The sequence below is a fragment of the Drosophila albomicans genome, chromosome 3 (genome assembly GCF_009650485.2).
Source record: "Drosophila albomicans strain 15112-1751.03 chromosome 3, ASM965048v2, whole genome shotgun sequence".
Taxonomy (NCBI): Eukaryota; Metazoa; Arthropoda; class Insecta; order Diptera; family Drosophilidae; genus Drosophila; species Drosophila albomicans.
Window position 1 is genome coordinate 35,693,289 of NC_047629.2, and position 18,816 is coordinate 35,712,104.

The 18,816-nt window shown below is 38.2% G+C and overlaps 3 protein-coding genes across 11 annotated transcripts; 1 reads left to right on the plus strand and 2 right to left on the minus strand.

Moving 5' to 3' along the window:
• Positions 1-2,492: 2,492 nt before the first annotated feature.
• LOC117570541 (equilibrative nucleoside transporter 4) lies at positions 2,493-7,682 on the minus strand. Its single transcript, XM_034252255.2, has 3 exons — positions 6,851-7,682; positions 6,075-6,636; positions 2,493-5,278 (listed from the first exon to the last, which is right to left on the minus strand). Exons 1-3 carry the CDS (start codon positions 7,048-7,050, stop codon positions 4,073-4,075), a joined length of 1,968 nt encoding a protein of 655 aa, XP_034108146.1. The 5' UTR covers positions 7,051-7,682; the 3' UTR covers positions 2,493-4,072.
• A 799-nt stretch (positions 7,683-8,481) lies between these two features.
• Positions 8,482-12,428, minus strand: LOC117570543 (WW domain-binding protein 2). Of its 6 annotated transcripts, XM_052006154.1 has the most exons (8): positions 12,052-12,234; positions 11,595-11,769; positions 10,964-11,327; positions 10,247-10,792; positions 9,691-9,743; positions 9,450-9,549; positions 9,096-9,193; positions 8,482-9,037 (listed from the first exon to the last, which is right to left on the minus strand). In XM_052006154.1, the coding sequence occupies exons 3-8, from the start codon at positions 11,198-11,200 to the stop codon at positions 8,977-8,979; spliced, it is 1,095 nt and encodes a 364-aa protein (XP_051862114.1). In that variant the 5' UTR covers positions 11,201-11,327; positions 11,595-11,769; positions 12,052-12,234; the 3' UTR covers positions 8,482-8,976. The 6 variants fall into 6 exon arrangements, 5 of the variants coding, with proteins under 5 accessions (XP_051862114.1, XP_034108150.1, XP_034108151.2 ...); XM_034252260.2 differs by lacking the exon at positions 8,482-9,037 and having other exon boundaries at positions 9,701-9,743; positions 12,052-12,227; XM_034252259.2 differs by lacking the exons at positions 9,450-9,549; positions 9,691-9,743 and having other exon boundaries at positions 12,052-12,428.
• On the plus strand, positions 12,337-18,523 carry LOC117570540 (ecto-NOX disulfide-thiol exchanger 2). Of its 4 annotated transcripts, XM_034252248.2 has the most exons (8): positions 12,337-12,428; positions 12,486-12,648; positions 12,937-13,611; positions 13,670-14,398; positions 15,733-15,839; positions 17,026-17,133; positions 17,195-17,779; positions 17,851-18,523. In XM_034252248.2, exons 2-8 carry the CDS (start codon positions 12,612-12,614, stop codon positions 18,121-18,123), a joined length of 2,514 nt encoding a protein of 837 aa, XP_034108139.1. In that variant the 5' UTR covers positions 12,337-12,428; positions 12,486-12,611; the 3' UTR covers positions 18,124-18,523. The 4 variants fall into 4 exon arrangements, with proteins under 4 accessions (XP_034108139.1, XP_034108141.1, XP_051862112.1 ...); XM_034252250.2 differs by lacking the exons at positions 12,337-12,428; positions 17,026-17,133; positions 17,195-17,779; positions 17,851-18,523 and adding an exon at positions 16,626-16,920 and having other exon boundaries at positions 12,506-12,648; XM_052006152.1 differs by lacking the exons at positions 12,337-12,428; positions 17,026-17,133; positions 17,195-17,779; positions 17,851-18,523 and adding an exon at positions 16,613-16,690 and having other exon boundaries at positions 12,506-12,648.
• The last annotated feature ends 293 nt before the right edge of the window (positions 18,524-18,816 follow it).

The following is an 18,816-nucleotide window of genomic DNA, read 5'->3' on the forward strand; positions in this document are numbered from 1 at the left end:
AAGTAACGAATCGCACATTTATTTCATATGCAACCAAAGCAAAGCATTAACAGCTCTTGTAATATCTTTAGATTAATCTCGCACCGATTGTTTTGCCCCACAAATCAATAGAAGAGCGTTCGCTTAGCCCTGCTTTTTGGGGGCAATGACACGAGGAAGGTAGTCAGGCTGGCAAACAGGCGATAAACGGAACACCTTTTAAGGGGTTGTCTACCTAAAAGTAGGCAATGTGCGAACTTTATCCAATCGATAAAATTCACTCCATATGCAACTTCCGCAGTCTTCGAGGTCGAAGTTGCTGCCTTGTTAGCTCTTCTTTCCTACATTCCCAGCCGGGGTTTAGCTAAAGTTAAACGATTGTAGGCGATAGCTTGAATCCTTGCCGGATGGCAATGCAAATCAGCTCTGTTTTACTGCACTTCCTTTCCACCGAAAAAAAGTGAAATTATAATTGCCTATTTTGCTTTGCGATACTGAGTATCTCGCGACTAAAAACCAGCTTTTGCATATTTTTATCTGGTTGCCGCTTACGATTAAAAATGCAAAAAAAAAGAAATAAAAGAAAATACAACAAAATAAATGGAAAATGAAATGGAAATGGAAATCGCCAGTCATTGATTTTGCATTGGGTAAAGCAAAGATATAAAAATTCAAATTACCTACACACACATAACGATATTTTCCATTTTTTTTTTATACTTAATGCTTGAATTTAAATTCAGCTGAAGTTGGCGTTCTTTGCGCATCTGCTTCTGCCTGAGATTCAAGGTGGATGTTTCCTAATTGATTTCATTTGTATTCATTTGGGCACTCGACAAACCCCATGATTTGTTCAGGTACTTGACGTCCCATATAATTATACATACAATCCAATACTCATTTGCACTTGGCATTCAACGCTCAACAGTAATTAATGTGAATGATGGAATCATATTAACGGCAACACTGATTTCCAATTAACATTTATGAAATTTATACACTTCTTTAATTTAAAGCAATCGATATTTCGCAAAGCAGAAAACACTTTTAAAGCCGTTGGAAAAATAATCAAAATTTACTCTCAAATGGATATTAGTTGTAATAAAGAGTTGATAAACATTACACCATTTAAATTTTAAGTGCTTAAAGACCCAACTAGACTAAGCCAAAGTTTGATAGAAGTTTGAGCGTGAGTTATACCAACTGAAATAAACATACATCTCAAAATCCTTTTGGCACTAATTTCCCCAAGTCTGAGCTTCCCCTAACCGTTGCAACCCCAATTTAACTGGGAAGTTAGCTAAGCCAATGTACCATTATTTTTGAGTAGAGTTTTTGGGGTGGATAACTTTATGTCCCACTAAAATGTTTTACGAAGAATATTTCATATCCTTGCTTTCCATACAGTTATTTCCCTTTATGACACTGGAAGCATTTCGCCAGACAAAAGCTAACTGCAATAACAAATAAGCAAGGAAGGGAAATATTCAACGAATTTCAATTTGCACAATATTTGAATCATAATGTTGGGAATTTACGTGTAGGACTTAGAAAATAGGATATTTGTACTACATGGATATAAGAATTAATTGAAGACTTGGATAATCACTAAAAGCAACGATTTTATTTCATTCCATATTCAGTAGTCCCTTTTATGCTTAGATTACAAGGGATGATAAACTCCCAGATTTGAGCGTAAATCTTTTTTATGACACCCTTAATAGAAAAGATAAAGGGAAATACATATATATTCTTGTGTTAAGTATTTAAATGACTGCAAATTTAGACAAGACAATTAACTCTTACTATTAAGTTAGTGGGTATAATTTTTGGGTTGCACAACTCTTGAGTTGGTCTTTATTTATATACCAGTAAAGTATTTTCCAAAGGATATTGTATGTCCTTGATTTCCTTTTATTTATTTCCCTTTATTGCATTAGAAGTGTTTTGCTACACAAAACCTAATTCCAATAAAAAAAAGTTTATACATATAATATAAGGAAATATTTAGCCAATTACAGGTGTGCAGGATATTTTCAGGATTATTGTGGGGAATTCAAGTGATAGCAAAAATTCGGATATTTGTAATATTGGGATGTCACAGAATTCACTAGCGATTAGGGTAATCACTAAAAGTGACAATATTATTTCAGCCCATAGTCAGCATTTTTTGGTGCTTGGATAAGGGTTGACTAGATCCCTTTTTTTTAGCGAAAGCGATTCCTGTTTCACCCTTAAATTATAGGTTGAATGCAAATACGTATCCTCGCTTTAAGAATCAAGTTTTAAATGTGTTGGACTATGACACACTCATGTGGACTATTTGCTGATAATTTAGTTAGGCAGATAAGAACAAGTTAAATATGATCAAAACCATTTGGTTTATTTGTTAATAAGTCAGTTAGGCGGAGGAGAAGTTGTATAGACTTTTTTTTGTCATACGTAAACATTTGCCATCTATCGTAAATTTAATTTTGCTTTGATTAATGAGTCGCCATCTATTGCGAGTTCAATTTTGTTCTATAAATAGAAATTATATTTTTAATAAATTGACGAAAGCAGGCCAAGTAAATGCTTATATGTTTTAACATATCGTATTTATATTGCTATATATTCTTCAATGATTACAGAATTTGTTTTATTTTCAATATTTAATAAAGCCATCTTTTGTGAATTTTGTATTTGCTTTGATGAATGAGTCGCCATCTATTGCGAAATCAATTTTTTGCTATAAATACTCTTATAAAAGCTTATAATTTACCATAAAATGCTCTTACTATAATAAAATATCCTTTTGATATAATAAATATTATAAGCTTGAGCTTTTTGTCGGCTTGAAACTCTATCGCCATCTTTGAACCATCCTTCTTTAAAACAGGGTGATACACTTATCACAATACCCTGTACTCAGTTAAAAGTGGATACTACACACTTGGAACTGAATTCGGAAATTTTTCTTATTTTGTGTTAATAATTTTATTTCTATTTTGTTGAAATATTATTGTTACAATACTTAAGATTAGTAGCATATTCAATTCAAAAACCAAGTAAACACAACATATTATTGCTATAGATTTGGCTAAAATATTTATATGAAAACAATACAAATAATATCGAGCATAACAAGGCCATGGCAAAATTGCTTAGCTAACCATCTTCTGATACACAATGTACATACAATATATATTTTGTATAACATAATTTATATATACTATGCAATTTGTTAATATATTTGTTTTTGGAACGGAGTTTTGTGTTACGAGTTACAAAGAAAATGTGTCTATAAAAGCTATGTGATATCCGCAATCGAAGAACATTCCTCACATTATATTATAAACTTAACAAAACTGGTAAAGTTGAGCCACATTCAGATCAAAATTGTAATCTATTACATTGTATATATGTATATTCATGTCAAACAATTGCAGTTTGCCCATCGTTATTTATAAAAATATTCTCTCTCTGTAACCAACAATACGTTCATCTTGTTTCTCTTGCAACATTTCAACCAGCCTATTTTAATCCGTAACCTAATGACTTACTTATAGACATACGGACAATGCGTATATGTAGAATTCTTCTTAACTAATTTGATTTTATACATTTATAACTCGAAATCAACAGGTTGCAACTTGAGTATCGTAGCACTTAATTGGATTAATAGTAATATATTATGTGTGTCCTCTCATGCACAAGTTAAAGTTAACATTAAGTGCATGACTGATAAATTCTCCTTCCAAAGTGAATGTTAAATCTAACTTGCATATGAGAAGACATGCCTAAGAGTACACACAGATATATGTATATTATCTAGGTATTTGCTGTTGAATAGATTCTTGTTAAGATTGTTACATACAATAGAGTTAGAGCTACGATTGCTAATCCATTGTCAATCAAAAATTTGCTACAAGATACAGGAGACAGTGAGAGAGAAACTTGTGCTATACAATTTTGCAGAGGTCTCTTTTTCTCCTCGGTGCTAAAGCATAGACTTAAAGAATGCGCTCCAAAAAAGTATCTTTAAGATACATTTCAATATGAGCTCTTCTTTGTTTGCATGCCTGCTTTACAATCAGTCCTACAATCCCTTAATTTAGATGTCCTGCATCAGAGCCTCGGGCGTTTGCGGATCCGTTGTGCTACCCCCCAACTCGCCGCTGATGTCGCCAACCGTTGATGAAACCGCCGATAGCATTGTGGTCACCGTGGCATTAATCAACTCCACACTGGTGCTGGCCACAGTGCTATACAGAGCCAATGCCGTTGTCGTGATAACCGTGGCCAAGGCGGGCACTGGAACCACACTCGTCGAGCTGCTCTCAGTGCTTGAGATGCTGGCCATGGTGGTGTTGAGCAGCAGCGGCGCCAGCGTTGTGTTCACTGCCATCGTTGGACTGCTCGTGGGAAGCAGCGGTGGCAAATGGTCGTGGTAATGATCCAGCATCGACCACGGATGCATGGGACACGGATTATCGAGCTGCGGACCCAACATGCCCTCGAACACGTAGCCAATCAGCGATCCAGCCGAGAGTCCAATGTTGTACGACAACGTCATAATATTGCCGGTGACCTCTTTCAAGGTGCCAGGCACTTTAGCCGGCGCCAGCATCATGGGCAGACTGCCAGCCAAACCGTTGCTGATGCCCAGCGCAATGGTGAACAGAAATGGAGCCGTTTCCGAGGAGATGACGGGACGATGTCGCGGCGCACAGCAGAGCAGAAACATGGGCACCAACACAATACGCAATCCCGACAAGAGAACAAGTTGTCGCCGAGACCAGGGATACGGTCTGGCTGCCAGTATTTTGCCCACCACATCGGACGTGTTGAAGCAGAACATCAGAAGGACGGGCATCCAAGAACGCAGTGCACACGAAGTAATCTCCACCTCGATGCCGGGATAAAGAGAGAGCGTGACACAATAGGCCAATGCAATGCACACCATGTACGGATATATGACTTGGGCCACACGCCAGCGTGTGACGAATCCCTCGCGTATGTCACTCAGCTTGCTGGGACGACAACGGCGCGGCGTTATCACGTGCTCCACCTTGAAGGCCACCGTTGTGGGCGTGGCCGGTTCGTGCGGCGTCGCGGGCAACTCGGGCAGTTGTCCCAATCCCTCGATAATGCTCTCGCCTGCCGTGGGATTGGACAACTCGTAGACAGGATTGCTAAAACTCAGGGTGTTGGTGGCATTCACGCTGGAATGATGCGGTCCAGCTGAGGTTGTAGTCGTTGTGCCATCCATGGAGAGCACTCCATATTTTGTGCTGCTCGTGGCGCCATCGATTTCTTGCTGCAAATTAAGGAAAAAGAAACGAGTATTAACATTTGCCAAAATTGTTTGACTTAAAAAATAGGAATTTACATACAAATGATCTTTTAAGATAATAACACCCATTAGTTAAGCTCAATAGCCTTAAGACTTTTTTATTCCTGATTTATGATTTCCTTTTTAGATTTATGTACATATATTATATAAATATTGATTTTGTATATAAGAAACTTCTTTCTTAAATATTCAAAAACTATTGCCATTTTTTAAATAAATTTTGTCATCTTTCTTTAGCTGTTTGCACATATTCATTTTAATTAAAAAGACTAAAACATGTCTTGTTAAATCTACGTGAAATAAATATACGATAATAAAAATACAATACCCAATTAAATTATTTTTTGTTCAATGAAAAGCATTATAATAAAATGTTATTATTACAAAAACAAAATTCTCAAAAAAAACCTCACTTGTTAAATAAGAAATCTAGTTGAATTAAATATTTATAGATTTTAGTTTAATAATATCTTTAATATCAAGTCTGGCATGTTTCTCAGATATCTTAATATTAAGGTAGTTAAGAAAATTTTAATTATAAAGTTATATACAAAATATGAACATATTTTTTATAGAATTATAATTGGAATAAAAACCTCAAATATTCAATATTAAATGATTAAAAAATTCCTTTAAATAATTACAGAAAGCAGCTATTGACTTTCTTTAACTCGATACAAAGATAAGTGATTTTTTTTTAAATCCATTATTTGGTTTAAAATCTCTCTCTCCATCGAAATTAAATTCACAGCTTACTTACCTCATCTGGTCGCAGGACAATCTTTGAGCACGCCTCCACGTGATAGCGAACAAAGGGCGAATTAATCGTGGCCACATGAAGCAGATAGCTGAAGAGAATGTAGAGCGTGGAGGTCAAAAAGAAGATAACAGTCGAGACGCGATCATTGTTGATGAGCAGCTTGGTCACCACACGATTGGAAGACACCAGAAATCCGGCAATGCTTTCGCCAGCCATCACCGCCTGCGTATATTGTTTGGGGAGCATCGAGGCGAAGCCGTAGAAGCTCGACTGTTGCACCGTGCAACCGATGGCGGTTAATGCCACCGCTGACATGTTGACCATATACGCTGTATTCGTGGCAAAGGCATGCCAGGCCACCTCACAGACAGCCACAAAGATCAGAGTGGTAAAGGAGACCATATAACCAAAGAGGACGCGTGTCTGGAAGGGCGCCAGCGAAAGAACAATGTTGTTGAAGAGCACTGTGCAGAAAGCGACAAAGATGTATGTCATGGACATGTCCAAGGCCACCGGGCGACCCGGAAAGCGTGCCTGCCAATAGTCAGCGGCGATGATAAAGCTAATGGGAGAGATAAGAGAAATTGCAGATTATATAAATTTGTATAATGTAAATGACAAACTAGATTAATGATGCAGCTGTGTAAAACAGATTTATTTATAGCGCACAAGCTCATCAGATGCGCAACATTCGCAATTCATTCATTGATTCGTTTTCATTCACAGTGCAACTCATTCCCCCAACTGAATTCAATTCTATTTCGAGTGCTTCTCACCTATTGTAGGGCAACACGAATCCAATGCCCGCTGCAAGGAGTGCCAGATAGACGGCATGCCGTTGGTCCTTTGGGGCGCGTGTGTCGAACTCGGGACTGTCAATACTATTCGGATGCCGCATGCCACCGCCGCCCGATGTCCGACCGCTGCTGCGACCCTCGAGTGGTTCGTATGTCGTTTCCTGTCCGCCCACATCCATGATTAGCTCTCGCTTGGCTTGTTATGCTTGATGCTGGTCTTCTTGTTTTGCAAATAGTTTTGTTATGTTTTATTTATTTTTCGGAAATTTAGTCAACGCACAATTCGTTTGGGGTTTGCATAATTGATGCGTTGAAAACCGACGGAATATCTAAAACGTTGCGTTTGTACTACTCTCAGTTTGTTCGCCTTGCACACAATAATTATACAGGGTGTTGTCTCTCGCTTTGTGTGTAGTTATTTGTGGCACGCACACAAATCGATAAACAACAAACGTTGCTGAATTGTTGCTCCAATATTGCGTTAATCGAATGCGAATTGCACAGTCTCCAATGCCACATTCATTTCGCATTTCATTCTCGTTATAAACATTACGCTTTTATTTCATTGCCAATTAAAAACACTTTTTCACTTTGTTCAGCATTATCAAGTTGCTTCGGATGTTGTGGCGAGCTTAGTTTAAGCATGCTGCATTCACACACAGGACATGCACAACTAAATTTGCTGTCAATTGCCAACACAGCTCGTAGCCAGTATCGCCATTTCACCACGTCACACACGGCGCATGCGGCGTATGATTGATTTTTCATTGCATGCGACCAGACAAGTCGTAAATTCTAAGCTGCCAGCGCCAGACAGTCATTATTATCCTTGTGGACCCCACGCTGGCAGGTTGCCATTATTTCAAAGCTCTGCTTCAATTTGTCTGTACAAATATGTAAGTAACACTTATTATATACATAATTGCAAATGTCTAGACGAAAGCTGCTTTAATCTTTTAAATTAATAATTTAATTATACATATTATGAAGAAAATAAAAAAACATGTATTTCATAAATTCATAATTTTCCTTTTTCAACAGGTGTTGCAGAGTTTGACACGCAAGTATAATTTGTTATGCATTTAAAACTGTCCTAAATTTATTTCCTTCTAATCCAATTATTTTATTATTTTTAAGTAAGCAGGATATCGCTCCGTAGTTTGCAATGCTTCGAATAGTGAAATAGACAACAAAAAGACTCATCAAGTGGTCGTGGCCGAGCTCCCATATTATGGCATTATTCGAAGCAGTGAGCACGGCGCAATGTCCTGCCAAGAATTATAGATACGCTGGAGCTGCTAGAGTGTGAATGTGTAAAAATTGAGCAAACAAATGTGGTTCAGAAATTTGCAACTTGAACGATAACCCGCACTTGGAGCTGGCTATCGTGCAAGTCATCGTTAATGTTGCGGAATTCTGTTTTCTTTAAAATCAACTTGTGTTCAATTCAAGCAAGAAAGTCACTTCTTTATCAACATGAAATTCTTCAAACTCGATGTTTCTTCTGCACGGAAATCTACCAGCTTGCCAGTAAAATGCCAGCGTCAACCATCGAAAGCCAATGCAATATATCCGAGGATGCAACCACATAAAAAATGCTTTTAACTCTGTTATAGATACACAAATATTTATATTTCATGTACAATTATATTCGTTATATAGTATAAATAGAAAATTCAGACCAGTTGCACATTCCAAAACTAAAGTCAATTTCAACATTTCTGTTGATAATAGACTTCAAGTGGAATGTTTAGTTGGTCTGCATAGATCTATGTTTTCATTTGTAAAATAGTTAAATAACATTTGTATAAAAAGAAAAACAATTACATACTTGTGACTGCATTTCAGACCAAATACAAAAATGTTTCAAATTCAACAAGCGTCTAAAAACAACAACAGATTATTCGCGCTTTTTCCATTAGTTTTGAGATGCGATTTAAAACACAATAGCTGAATCAATACTTTTTGCAGTGCATATTTAACGAAGCAAAATTTTATAAACAATTATAGGCGATTAAATCGTATGCTATACAAGTCCTTGCACAATTTAAGGATTGTGGAATGAGCCGTTTTGTGGTCTACTATATATTTATAATATTTTATTGTTAACAGAAGCTTTTATTATTGATGCTTCTTCGATGCATCATCGTAGCTGGGTGGCAAATTCTAAAAAAAAAGAATCTGCTAGTAAAAAAGCATTTATAAAAGAATATAAATTGCTTACGTTATATGATGGCGGTAAATCATTGGGTCCGGGTGCACTAGGTCCTTGGTTGTAGGGTGTATTGTAGGCGCTGGCCGCAGCTTCAGCTTCCTTTGAATCTATAAGAACGAGGAAAATACAATTAACATCTGTAGCAAAGAATTTGCCTTATTTCTAGACATAAAATGTACGTTATTCACATCAGAGATAAAACATTAAAAGTAGCTGACGTTAGTTCATAAGATAGTTGAACCAATATGAATGAATTGTTAAATTTTCTTTTCTAAATTTTCTTATGAAGCAACAGTCATCTTACAAAAGTAAATGCTACAAGTAATTAACCAATATTTGCTACTTAAAGCTACAATGTCTTACAGTCCTTTTTATGGATATATAACGGGTATTGGTATAAAACACAATGTTCTTGCAACTGGATAACGATTGGGATAATAATAATATTGTGTGCTGCTGGTTCCTGCAAAGTTTGCATGACAAAAAAGAATGAAAGAAAGAAAGAAATCGTTACGCCAAGTTACTAAATACAAACTAAACAAAAAGAAAATAATTACGGAACTCTTCGGCTCGGCTTTTGTTATAATTTTGAAGCATAGCTTACAAGATCTTACTTGGTTTTGCGGTTTTACGGTACAGTAATTTTTGCAGTTTACACTGTGAAAAATAGTTAAAAAGAAAAGTTCGATTCAGATGGCAAAAGTGGTAGGTAATTTGTGTTTAGTAACTTGTTAGATTTCGTTGAATAAATTAACCACAACATTTAATGCATAATGATTCCGTGTGGAGTTTAAAATAAAAAACCTAATCTTATTTAATCTGATAATCTGATCTGGCATTTGAATATTTTGGATGGCTAGAAAAATATAAAAGGAATTTTAAAATTTAAACCTACATTTAACTATCTTGTTGAAACTAAAAACTAATAATGTAATTGAATTTCAATGGTTAACTATAAAATTAAAATGTTATATAAAAAAAATAAAATTTTGAACAGTAAACTTAACTAACTTTTCAAGAAATAATAAATTATGTGCTATATGACATCGCATGAGATTCTTTTCTTGCTTGAGATGAGTAATTAGTCTAGACAAGAAATAAAAACAAATGAAGGGATTAACAATGATACATAAACAAGTTCTATAATGATTTATACTCACTTCCAGGTGGCAAGCTGAATCCCATAAAGTTGGCGGATGCCGCACCGCCAGCGGCATTGGCAGCAGAGCCAGAAGCTGTTGGCTGTTGCTGTGGTGGATAGCCACCAGGTTGTTGCTGTGGTGGATAGCCACCTGGTTGCTGCTGTGGTGGCATACCGCCTGGATAGCCATTTGGCTGCTGTCCCGGATAGCCTGCTGGCTGCAAGCCGGGCTGCATGAAACCACTGGGTATATTGGGATTGTAGCCTCCATAGGGAGCAGCAGGGCCGCCTCCATAAACTTGGGCCGGTACACCACCGCCATAAGGTGGACCACCAGCTGGACCACCAACGGACGCATATGGTGGCGGCTGAGCATAGCCACCATTCCAGCCTTGTGCTCCATAGCCGGGCTGTTGTGGCTGCTGTGGTTGCTGATCTGGTGGCGCTGAAAAACCATACCAAGTGGGTTCAGTTGGCTGCTGCTGTGGTGGCTGCTGCGGTTGTTGATACGGTTGCTGGTACGGTTGTTGGTGCGGTTGCGGTGCTTGTGGATTAGTTGGTGGTACTAAAAATGGAATTGAAAAGAAATGGAAGTGTGCAAATGGTGCGTTAGAGTTAAGAGAGCAAGCGTGCTATCGATTAATGATTTGTCATGCACGCATTTCATAGCCAATTGTTGCTGTACATTAACAAAAGCCGAGTGGATTCAATATAAATATTATTATTCACAACTTACTGATGCCCGGATACGGCGGCGGATTATCGCTGATGTACACCGTATTCGGAGCTGGGCCACTAAACGCATCATGCTGCGGCAACCAGCCGTAGTAGCCGGGTGGTGGCTGATACGCCGGTGGTGGCGCCTCATGCCATGCGCCAGCCGGTGCGTAGGGTGGAGGATCATCGCCAGCAAGGCCGCCGCGATGGAAGTTGCCCTGCGCTGTTTTAGCAGCACGCAGCAATGCTTGACCATACTCGATGGCGCCTCCAGCCTTGAAGTAGAGCTTGAACTTCACCTCGCCCACGTAGTTGCCATTCGGCTGGGCGCGCACCTTGCCCTTGATGTAGTTGGCACCAAACACGGGCTGTTCAATCTCCACCTGCAAGTAGTAAAAGGAATGAATATTAATTTAATAATTTTTATATAGAAGCCCACTGTCCAAATAGAAACAGCGACAAGCATTAAATCGTGCAATACGAAGGGGATTTCCAAAATGTCATCAATTAAAATTTAAATTAATCCGTTAAGTTGGTTATCGGTGAACTTCTTCTTCAAGTTAAGTTAAGACACAAACCAAAGCACGTATTTGAATCAGTTACAATCCAAGTCACAAGCCCGTTGACTATTATTTAAAAAAAATACTTACATCCGATAAAGCCACAAAAGGTGCGCTGAAGGATTGCATCGTATCGGCTGGTTTCTTGTTGTTAAAGATCATACGATGCGACGTTAAATAGATGCGTCCCTGCTTGGAGCCCTGGAACAGTGGATTATCCTGCCCCGAGAAGTCCATGGTCACACTATCGCTGTGCAATAAAATGCTGCGGCGAAAAGAAAGCAAGATAATTGTTTTTGGATTAGCACAGTTCACCACATCTTATCATAAATTAGCGGCAGCTGTTTATTTTCACAATTTATGGCGAGGAACACGTCCACCCAGTTCTAATTCTAGATTCAGCTGTGTACAGCTTAATCATTAAATACACATGAATATGTATATGTACATAAATTAATAATACAATAGAAAAACAACCGGAATGAGCTTAGAAGATAATCAATGACGTCAGATTTAGCTATTTGGCTGGAAAAGGCTTTCTACTTACTATTCGCCTGCGTGTATTAGCACGCCATTATTGGCGTGTGCCGTGTTAATCGACATTCCGAAAATTTTTTGTATTGCTCTAAACAATAAAGATTTAACCGACTTTTTGTAAACTGCGTTCTTTTTACGTGTTGTTTTCGTTCTCAACTTTCTCGAACTAACGACAGCTGATGAATCATAAACAGTGTGTACACACTGTGTATTGCGATGCCGCAACGGAATGCCTAAAAAATACCACATAATATTCACAACGTTATTTACTGTAGCCCTGGCTCGCAGATAAAAGTGCAGTAGTTGCTACGGGGAGCACGACGGTCGCTCGCTCCGTTTCTGACGGGGCCACGAAAGATTTAGTGCAAAATCCGAATTAAAAGCAGAGTAATTACATAAAAAAATAATCAAAAATGATTGGAAAAGCAATGCGTTTCTTTCTAGTGCGCGTAGCAAGTGGCAAACGTGTTCGGATTTAACGTAGCGTAACGACTTGTCTCTATTTTTCCACATACCAAAAATGGTATTTTTCGCGTAGTTCGTTGTTCGCATAACACGTAAAACTTCCAAATGGCGTTCAATTTTGCAAATTTGGCCGATAATATGTGTGAGTACTTGCATATATTCGCATAACTGTTATTTTCCTATGCATAATAAGATAATCAAGTAACTGCAACTAAAGTTATCATTGTGTGTAATGAAGAGCACCCCGCAAATCAAACAATTGGAAAAAAATACCAAACCCTTAATTGTGTGTGTGCTTTGTGCGCTCAGACATTGCTATGTACGCTTTGCTGTTGCCTTCGCTTTATCACAGCTGAACAGCTGATTTTTATTTGTTTTTATTTTGCCACCGGCAATCAATACTGGACACTGACTGAATTCTCTCTTGCAGTGCCTGTTTTTGGCAACATGCCAAATGGCGTAAGCCTGCCAAATCATCCGAATTTCATTAATCAATTGGCGGCTGCCATTACAACGGCCACGGCAGGCGTGGTCGCGCCCTCTACCACAACAACAAACAATAACAGCGGCAACAACAACAACAACAGCAGCAGCAATAATTCAGCAGCGTCGCAATCGGCAACAACATCAACGCCAAACAAGTCAACTGTGAACAAACTAAAGTCACACAATGCACAGGGAAGCGCACCCATGGATTTAGAAAATGACAACGACCTTGATGAACCGGATGTCATAGCGGCAGTAGCTGCCACAGCAAAGCCAGCCGACAAATTGCCAGGCAGCACACTAAACCTACCCGATGCGCAGCAGCTCTATTTAAACGGTTTGATGCATACGCCACCAGGCTACTTGTATTTTCCGGCGGCACAGAATGCTGCAGCCGTGGCAGCTGCTGCTGCGGCAACAGCGCCAAATGGCGGAGTCTCAGCGACAGCGACGAACAATGCCAGCAACTCAAGTGCCCAAATGCTGATGGATCCGACGGCTATGATGGCAGCTGCTATGCAACAAATGCAGCACAACTATGCAGCTGTGGGCTATGCAGCCGCTGCAGCTGCCGCTGGCATGCCAACGGATGCAGGCGTTGATCCAAGTCTAGCCACAGGTAAGGCTTGATCTAATAATTGTAATTCAACTTAAAATAACAACTTCTTTATCAATAGATGGCAGTGGCAATGCGGCACCACTAAAAGAAGTCATCAAGACTAAGAACTGCATATTGTTTCCACCCAATCCAAATGCACCGCCACCCACCATACGCGAGCGCCCACCCGGCTGTCGCACAGTGTTTGTCGGCGGACTGCCCGAGAATATTACGGAGGAGGTCATTCGCGAGATATTCGAGTCATGCGGTGAAATCACCACATTACGCATGTCCAAAAAGAACTTTTGCCATATACGCTATCGCCACGAGGCAGCCATTGATCGAGCCATTTACTTGTCCGGCTACCGGCTGCGGATCACCAGCCTCAATGAGCCACCCAACTTTGGCCGCCTGCATGTGGACTACGCCCAGGCGCGTGACGATCAATATGACTACGAGTGCAAGCAGCGACAGTTGCAGCGTGAGCAGCGACATCGTGAACGCATGTCCTTGGATCGCCTACGTTCGCAGTCGCCGCCACCCATACCGCATTACACGGATCACGAGGCCACTGCAGTGGCGGAGCATCTACGCAACAACGACACCTTTGTGAAGGCCATACAAACCATAACAGCGTGGCTGGAGCGTGGCGATTGCACCAAGCGCAATGCGAACGTCTTCTACTCGATGATTCAGAGTACACATGCGCATGTGCGGCGGTTGCATGCCGACAAGCAGCAGGTGGAGGAGGATCTTAGGAAGGCGCGTGAATGCTTCCGCAAGCAGATGGGCACCATGTCTACGCAATGTAAGTCCACTTATGTATTGTAAGCAATCCTAGCCTGTAGTTTTAGCTGGGTTTATAGGTACGCTCCCTTTCTACTCTTTTTTTTTCTCTGATTTTGTTGCGACCCCGGTTAGCATCTAGCGTCTCTATACAAAAACACATACAATACATATACACGCCTACACACACACATATACACACCCACACACACACTCACACTAGCAATTTAGTCATCGCGCCAAACAACAAAAATACAATTATCAATTCCACATACAAGATTTCACTGTCTAAAATTTGCTCAGAAAAAACAAGACAAAATTGAAGACGACGAAGGCGCAAGTGAAGCAACAGCTGCAGGTAAAAGTCCAGCCACATCTCAGCACTGCACACTGGTCAAAACACAGATGATAAAGCGATCAAATGAAGTCAAAAGCAAAAATTTCAATTCAGAGTCGCATTTTAGGTGGCCACATACTTAAAGAAAATATAATACCACATGCATTTTTGTTAATTTCTTAGTTCTTACTAATTTCTAAGAGTCTAAAAGTCTTTGTAGAATCAACTTTTTTAAAAATTTGTCTTTATGAACAGTTAAATTTTTGCCGTTCAATTTTTGGCTTTAATCATTGAAGCAGATTTTCAACTGAAAATAATGTTGCATACTTTTAGGCATCAAATTAAATTTCAAATGCGTATACGTTATAGACCCGTGCAAATATGTACCAATATATTTTATTTTCTTACAATTTTGCATTTTAATCGTAATATCTGTGCTTTGTGCCACTGTGCAGTGACTCGTTTCTCTGTGTCTGAGGACTGTACAATTCGAAATCTGATGGCAATGCACATGACGACACATGTATGAAGTGTAAGTCCAGACAAAAGGTTTGTAGACCAAACTGAGATAGTCGTACTATAAATATAAAGTCAACGTAGCTCTCGGACCAGACACCAACCGCCGCTGTCTGGCCGTCTGTAGAAAAGAACCACTATAATTATAAAATAAAAAAAACAACTAACCACATCATCATCATCGAAAACAACAACTAACTGCAAATCGAAGTCCTTAAAGTACATAAAACTTGTGTAGGTAATAAGCTGTTGTATAATCTCTCTTTCTCACTCTATCTCTCTAGTATGTATTATATACATAAATCTATACCAGGGTACCTTAAGTAGTTTTATTCTACTTATCATTTCTCACTGATTTTATTTGCAAGAAGAAAAAAAAAACCAAGACTAGTTTAAAAGCGTCAAGAATGAATACAAAACAAAACCAAAAACAAAAAACAAAAAAAAATATCTACCCTCTGTCCTCCCTTAATATTATTATATATTATTGCATTATTGTTCAGTCACTCAGATTGAAAAAGTGTTCAATGCCGCTAGTCACAAGAAGGTTTGGGACCATTTCACCAAAGCCCAAAGAAAAAACATCGATCAATGGAAGAAATTGGCCACGGTACGTACAAATATGTTCAAAAAGAATGAATTACAACAAGTTCAGCAGCTGAAGTAATCCTATAAAAACCTACTACATACGTACTATATATAGAGCTACATTCATGCCCATATCGTGCCTGTTGTCCCTATCCTCTTGTCCAGTATTATCCAGTATTAATGCTTGTCTAAAATTTCAAATATTTAGTATTGTTAATGTCAATTACCACTTCGTATCTGTCTGCATGTCCTATACTCTCTATCAACATGTTTCCATTCAATTTCCTTTTGTTTTTTAATTGAATAATTAGTTGTTAATTTCAACGATTCATTTGCATCACATTTAACACATTTGCGACTGTTTTTGTGCCCGCCTGAGTTTCATTATCCAAAATTAACATGTGTGTATTGACGTCACGCTTATTGTTATTATCTAACCGTATTGGTATTTAGTATTCATTTAATTGAATTGTTACTAATAAAAAAGGGAACTGTTTCAATACTTTTGGCTAACATTATCACCAACCAGTCTTTAATCGATCCTTTTTTGAATGTTTGAAACAGTTTTCTTCTTCATTTCAGGTTTAGCTAGTAACTCTCATATGCTTTACATATCTTAGCGACAATTTTGTATAATTATTTCTGAACTTTTTCGCAATTTAACTAAGCGTTTGCATACAAATTTCTGATAAGCTTTCAATTTCAACTTATATAACTAAATGTAACTCTTAGACGAATGACCATAAAAACTTGGCAAAAACAAAACATGTAATTTACAACAACAAATATTAATAGATTTCATAAATAGCAAAACAAACAAACAACAACAAAAAAAAAAAGAAAACAAGAAAACATTTGCAAGATTCACTACGTTCGATTGGCTGTGCAATTTGAGTTGGTAAACAGTAAGAAACTAAAAATACAAAATAATATTTTAAAAAAGAAATCGAACAATGCAAAACCACAAGAAAGCAAAATTACAAAAGTTTATTAGAATTTTGTGGAGAGGTAAGTAAATGAATGGATCGACAATTAGTACCGAGAGCCAAATGAGAATTTGATGATGCATTTTTCAATATAAGAACTATACATATATAATTTTATAATTAGGTTCTAGAATACTTTTTAACATCGTAAGCAATGGAATCTGACTGTTCTGTCCACGACAAGTTATTAATGAATTTATATAATTTTGGAATGCCATGCAGGAATTACGAACGGTCCAGATCGACGATGATGAAATGGAAATCTCCGATGATGACCGCGACTATGAGAAGCGAACCAAACGCACACGTTATGACAGCGATGGGCTCAAGGTAAGTTCATCTCAATTTACTTTATTTCAATATTCAATTCATAATAAATTTCCTTTTACAGGATGAGAATGATTCGCTACGCTGCCAACTGGAAGCCATACGCAATGAGATGTCGGTGGAGCGCAGCGATTGTGTGCAACGAGAGAAACAAATCAAGGTGTTGCAGGAGACCATACGCAACATGCAGACACAGTTGCTGCAGACGAAGTTACGCGAACAGAAGGACATGAAGACCATTGAGCAGCTGGAGCGCAATCTTAAAGAGGCTGGCGTTAAACAACTGCTACTCAAAACCAAAATCAAGGAGACTGTCGATAAGCTAAAAGACAAAGAAGCGTACAGCAACAGCGCCTCGAATGCTTCCAATGCCGAATATAGTAGCGGTGATTCATGCAGTCACAACGAGGAGGATGCTAGACCAAAAGAGATAGTGCCAGAACTGGAGATTATCGATATAGATAAAGTGGATGACGATGTGCGTATTATTGAACATCAAAGCGGCGTCGTTGAAATCCATGAGATCGAGGATGATGAGAAGCAGGAATCAAACTCAGCAGAAAGTTGTCAGAAAACTGTAGAAGTCAAATCACAGTCCAGCCCGAAAGTTGTCAACGTGCAGGCAATTCCAGTTAAGACCACACAAGAGGTGATAACTGAATATGTTTTTAACGGATTTCATTTATAAATGTTTATTAATATTTTCTAATTTGCTTACAGAGTGAATTCAAGTCCCTGGCACTGGCTGAAGCAAAGATTATAGCGTTAACCTCGGCCTATCTGGTGTTGCATCCACATGGTGTGGATATTGGCAGTGTTGCCAGCTATCTGCGTGGCATGCTACTTAAATCTCTGGAGTTGAAGAGCAACGATGAACTCGCAAATATTTTAACTAAATACACAAATCTCTTTAAGTCTGAGCAATCCAAGTGGAGTTTCTGTGGTTTCACCGACGATTCTTTGGATGCAACAATCTCAAGCGTGGCATACTGAAAGCCAAGCGTTAACAACAAACACCAACAACAAGAACAATTAAATGCTTTAATTAAATTACGTCTATCGTATCGCATAGTGGTAAGTGGTGAGGAGAGGTGAGAGGACCGCCAATTGAAATGTTAACCAAAAATGTGTTTGATGCAATCACATAAATGAGACCAGTTTTCTAAGTGCAAGTAGTTTAAACATAAACATACACACACATACTCTATCTCTCTTACACATAGAGAATGAACTACCGTTTCAATTATTTAAACAATTAAAATGTAATTTGTAAGCAAATTCTAATTACAATATATTGTATACAGAGATCATGCATATTATGGAAAGACACCAAACAAAATGTTGCATACAAATGCTTTTAATAACGAACCAATAAATTTAATTTTATGCTAAACTTACCAATTGTGTTTTCAGTAAAGAGTTACTATGATTCCTATATGAGCGATTACTAAGATGATGGGAGAAGATAATTAAGTAATTTAGCTGAATTTGTTTAGCATTCGTAAATTTCTTTATTGATATTTAAGATTGTTATCAGGATTACCACTTTTTTCTGATCTTGAAGGCTTCTACTTATTTCTATATAGCTTTATAATTTGCTTGTGTAACGTTAATATTGTATAAAACAATAGAATGGCCCTTTTTTTCTCGTACATGAATTTAAATTTAATTATTCTCTATATTCGC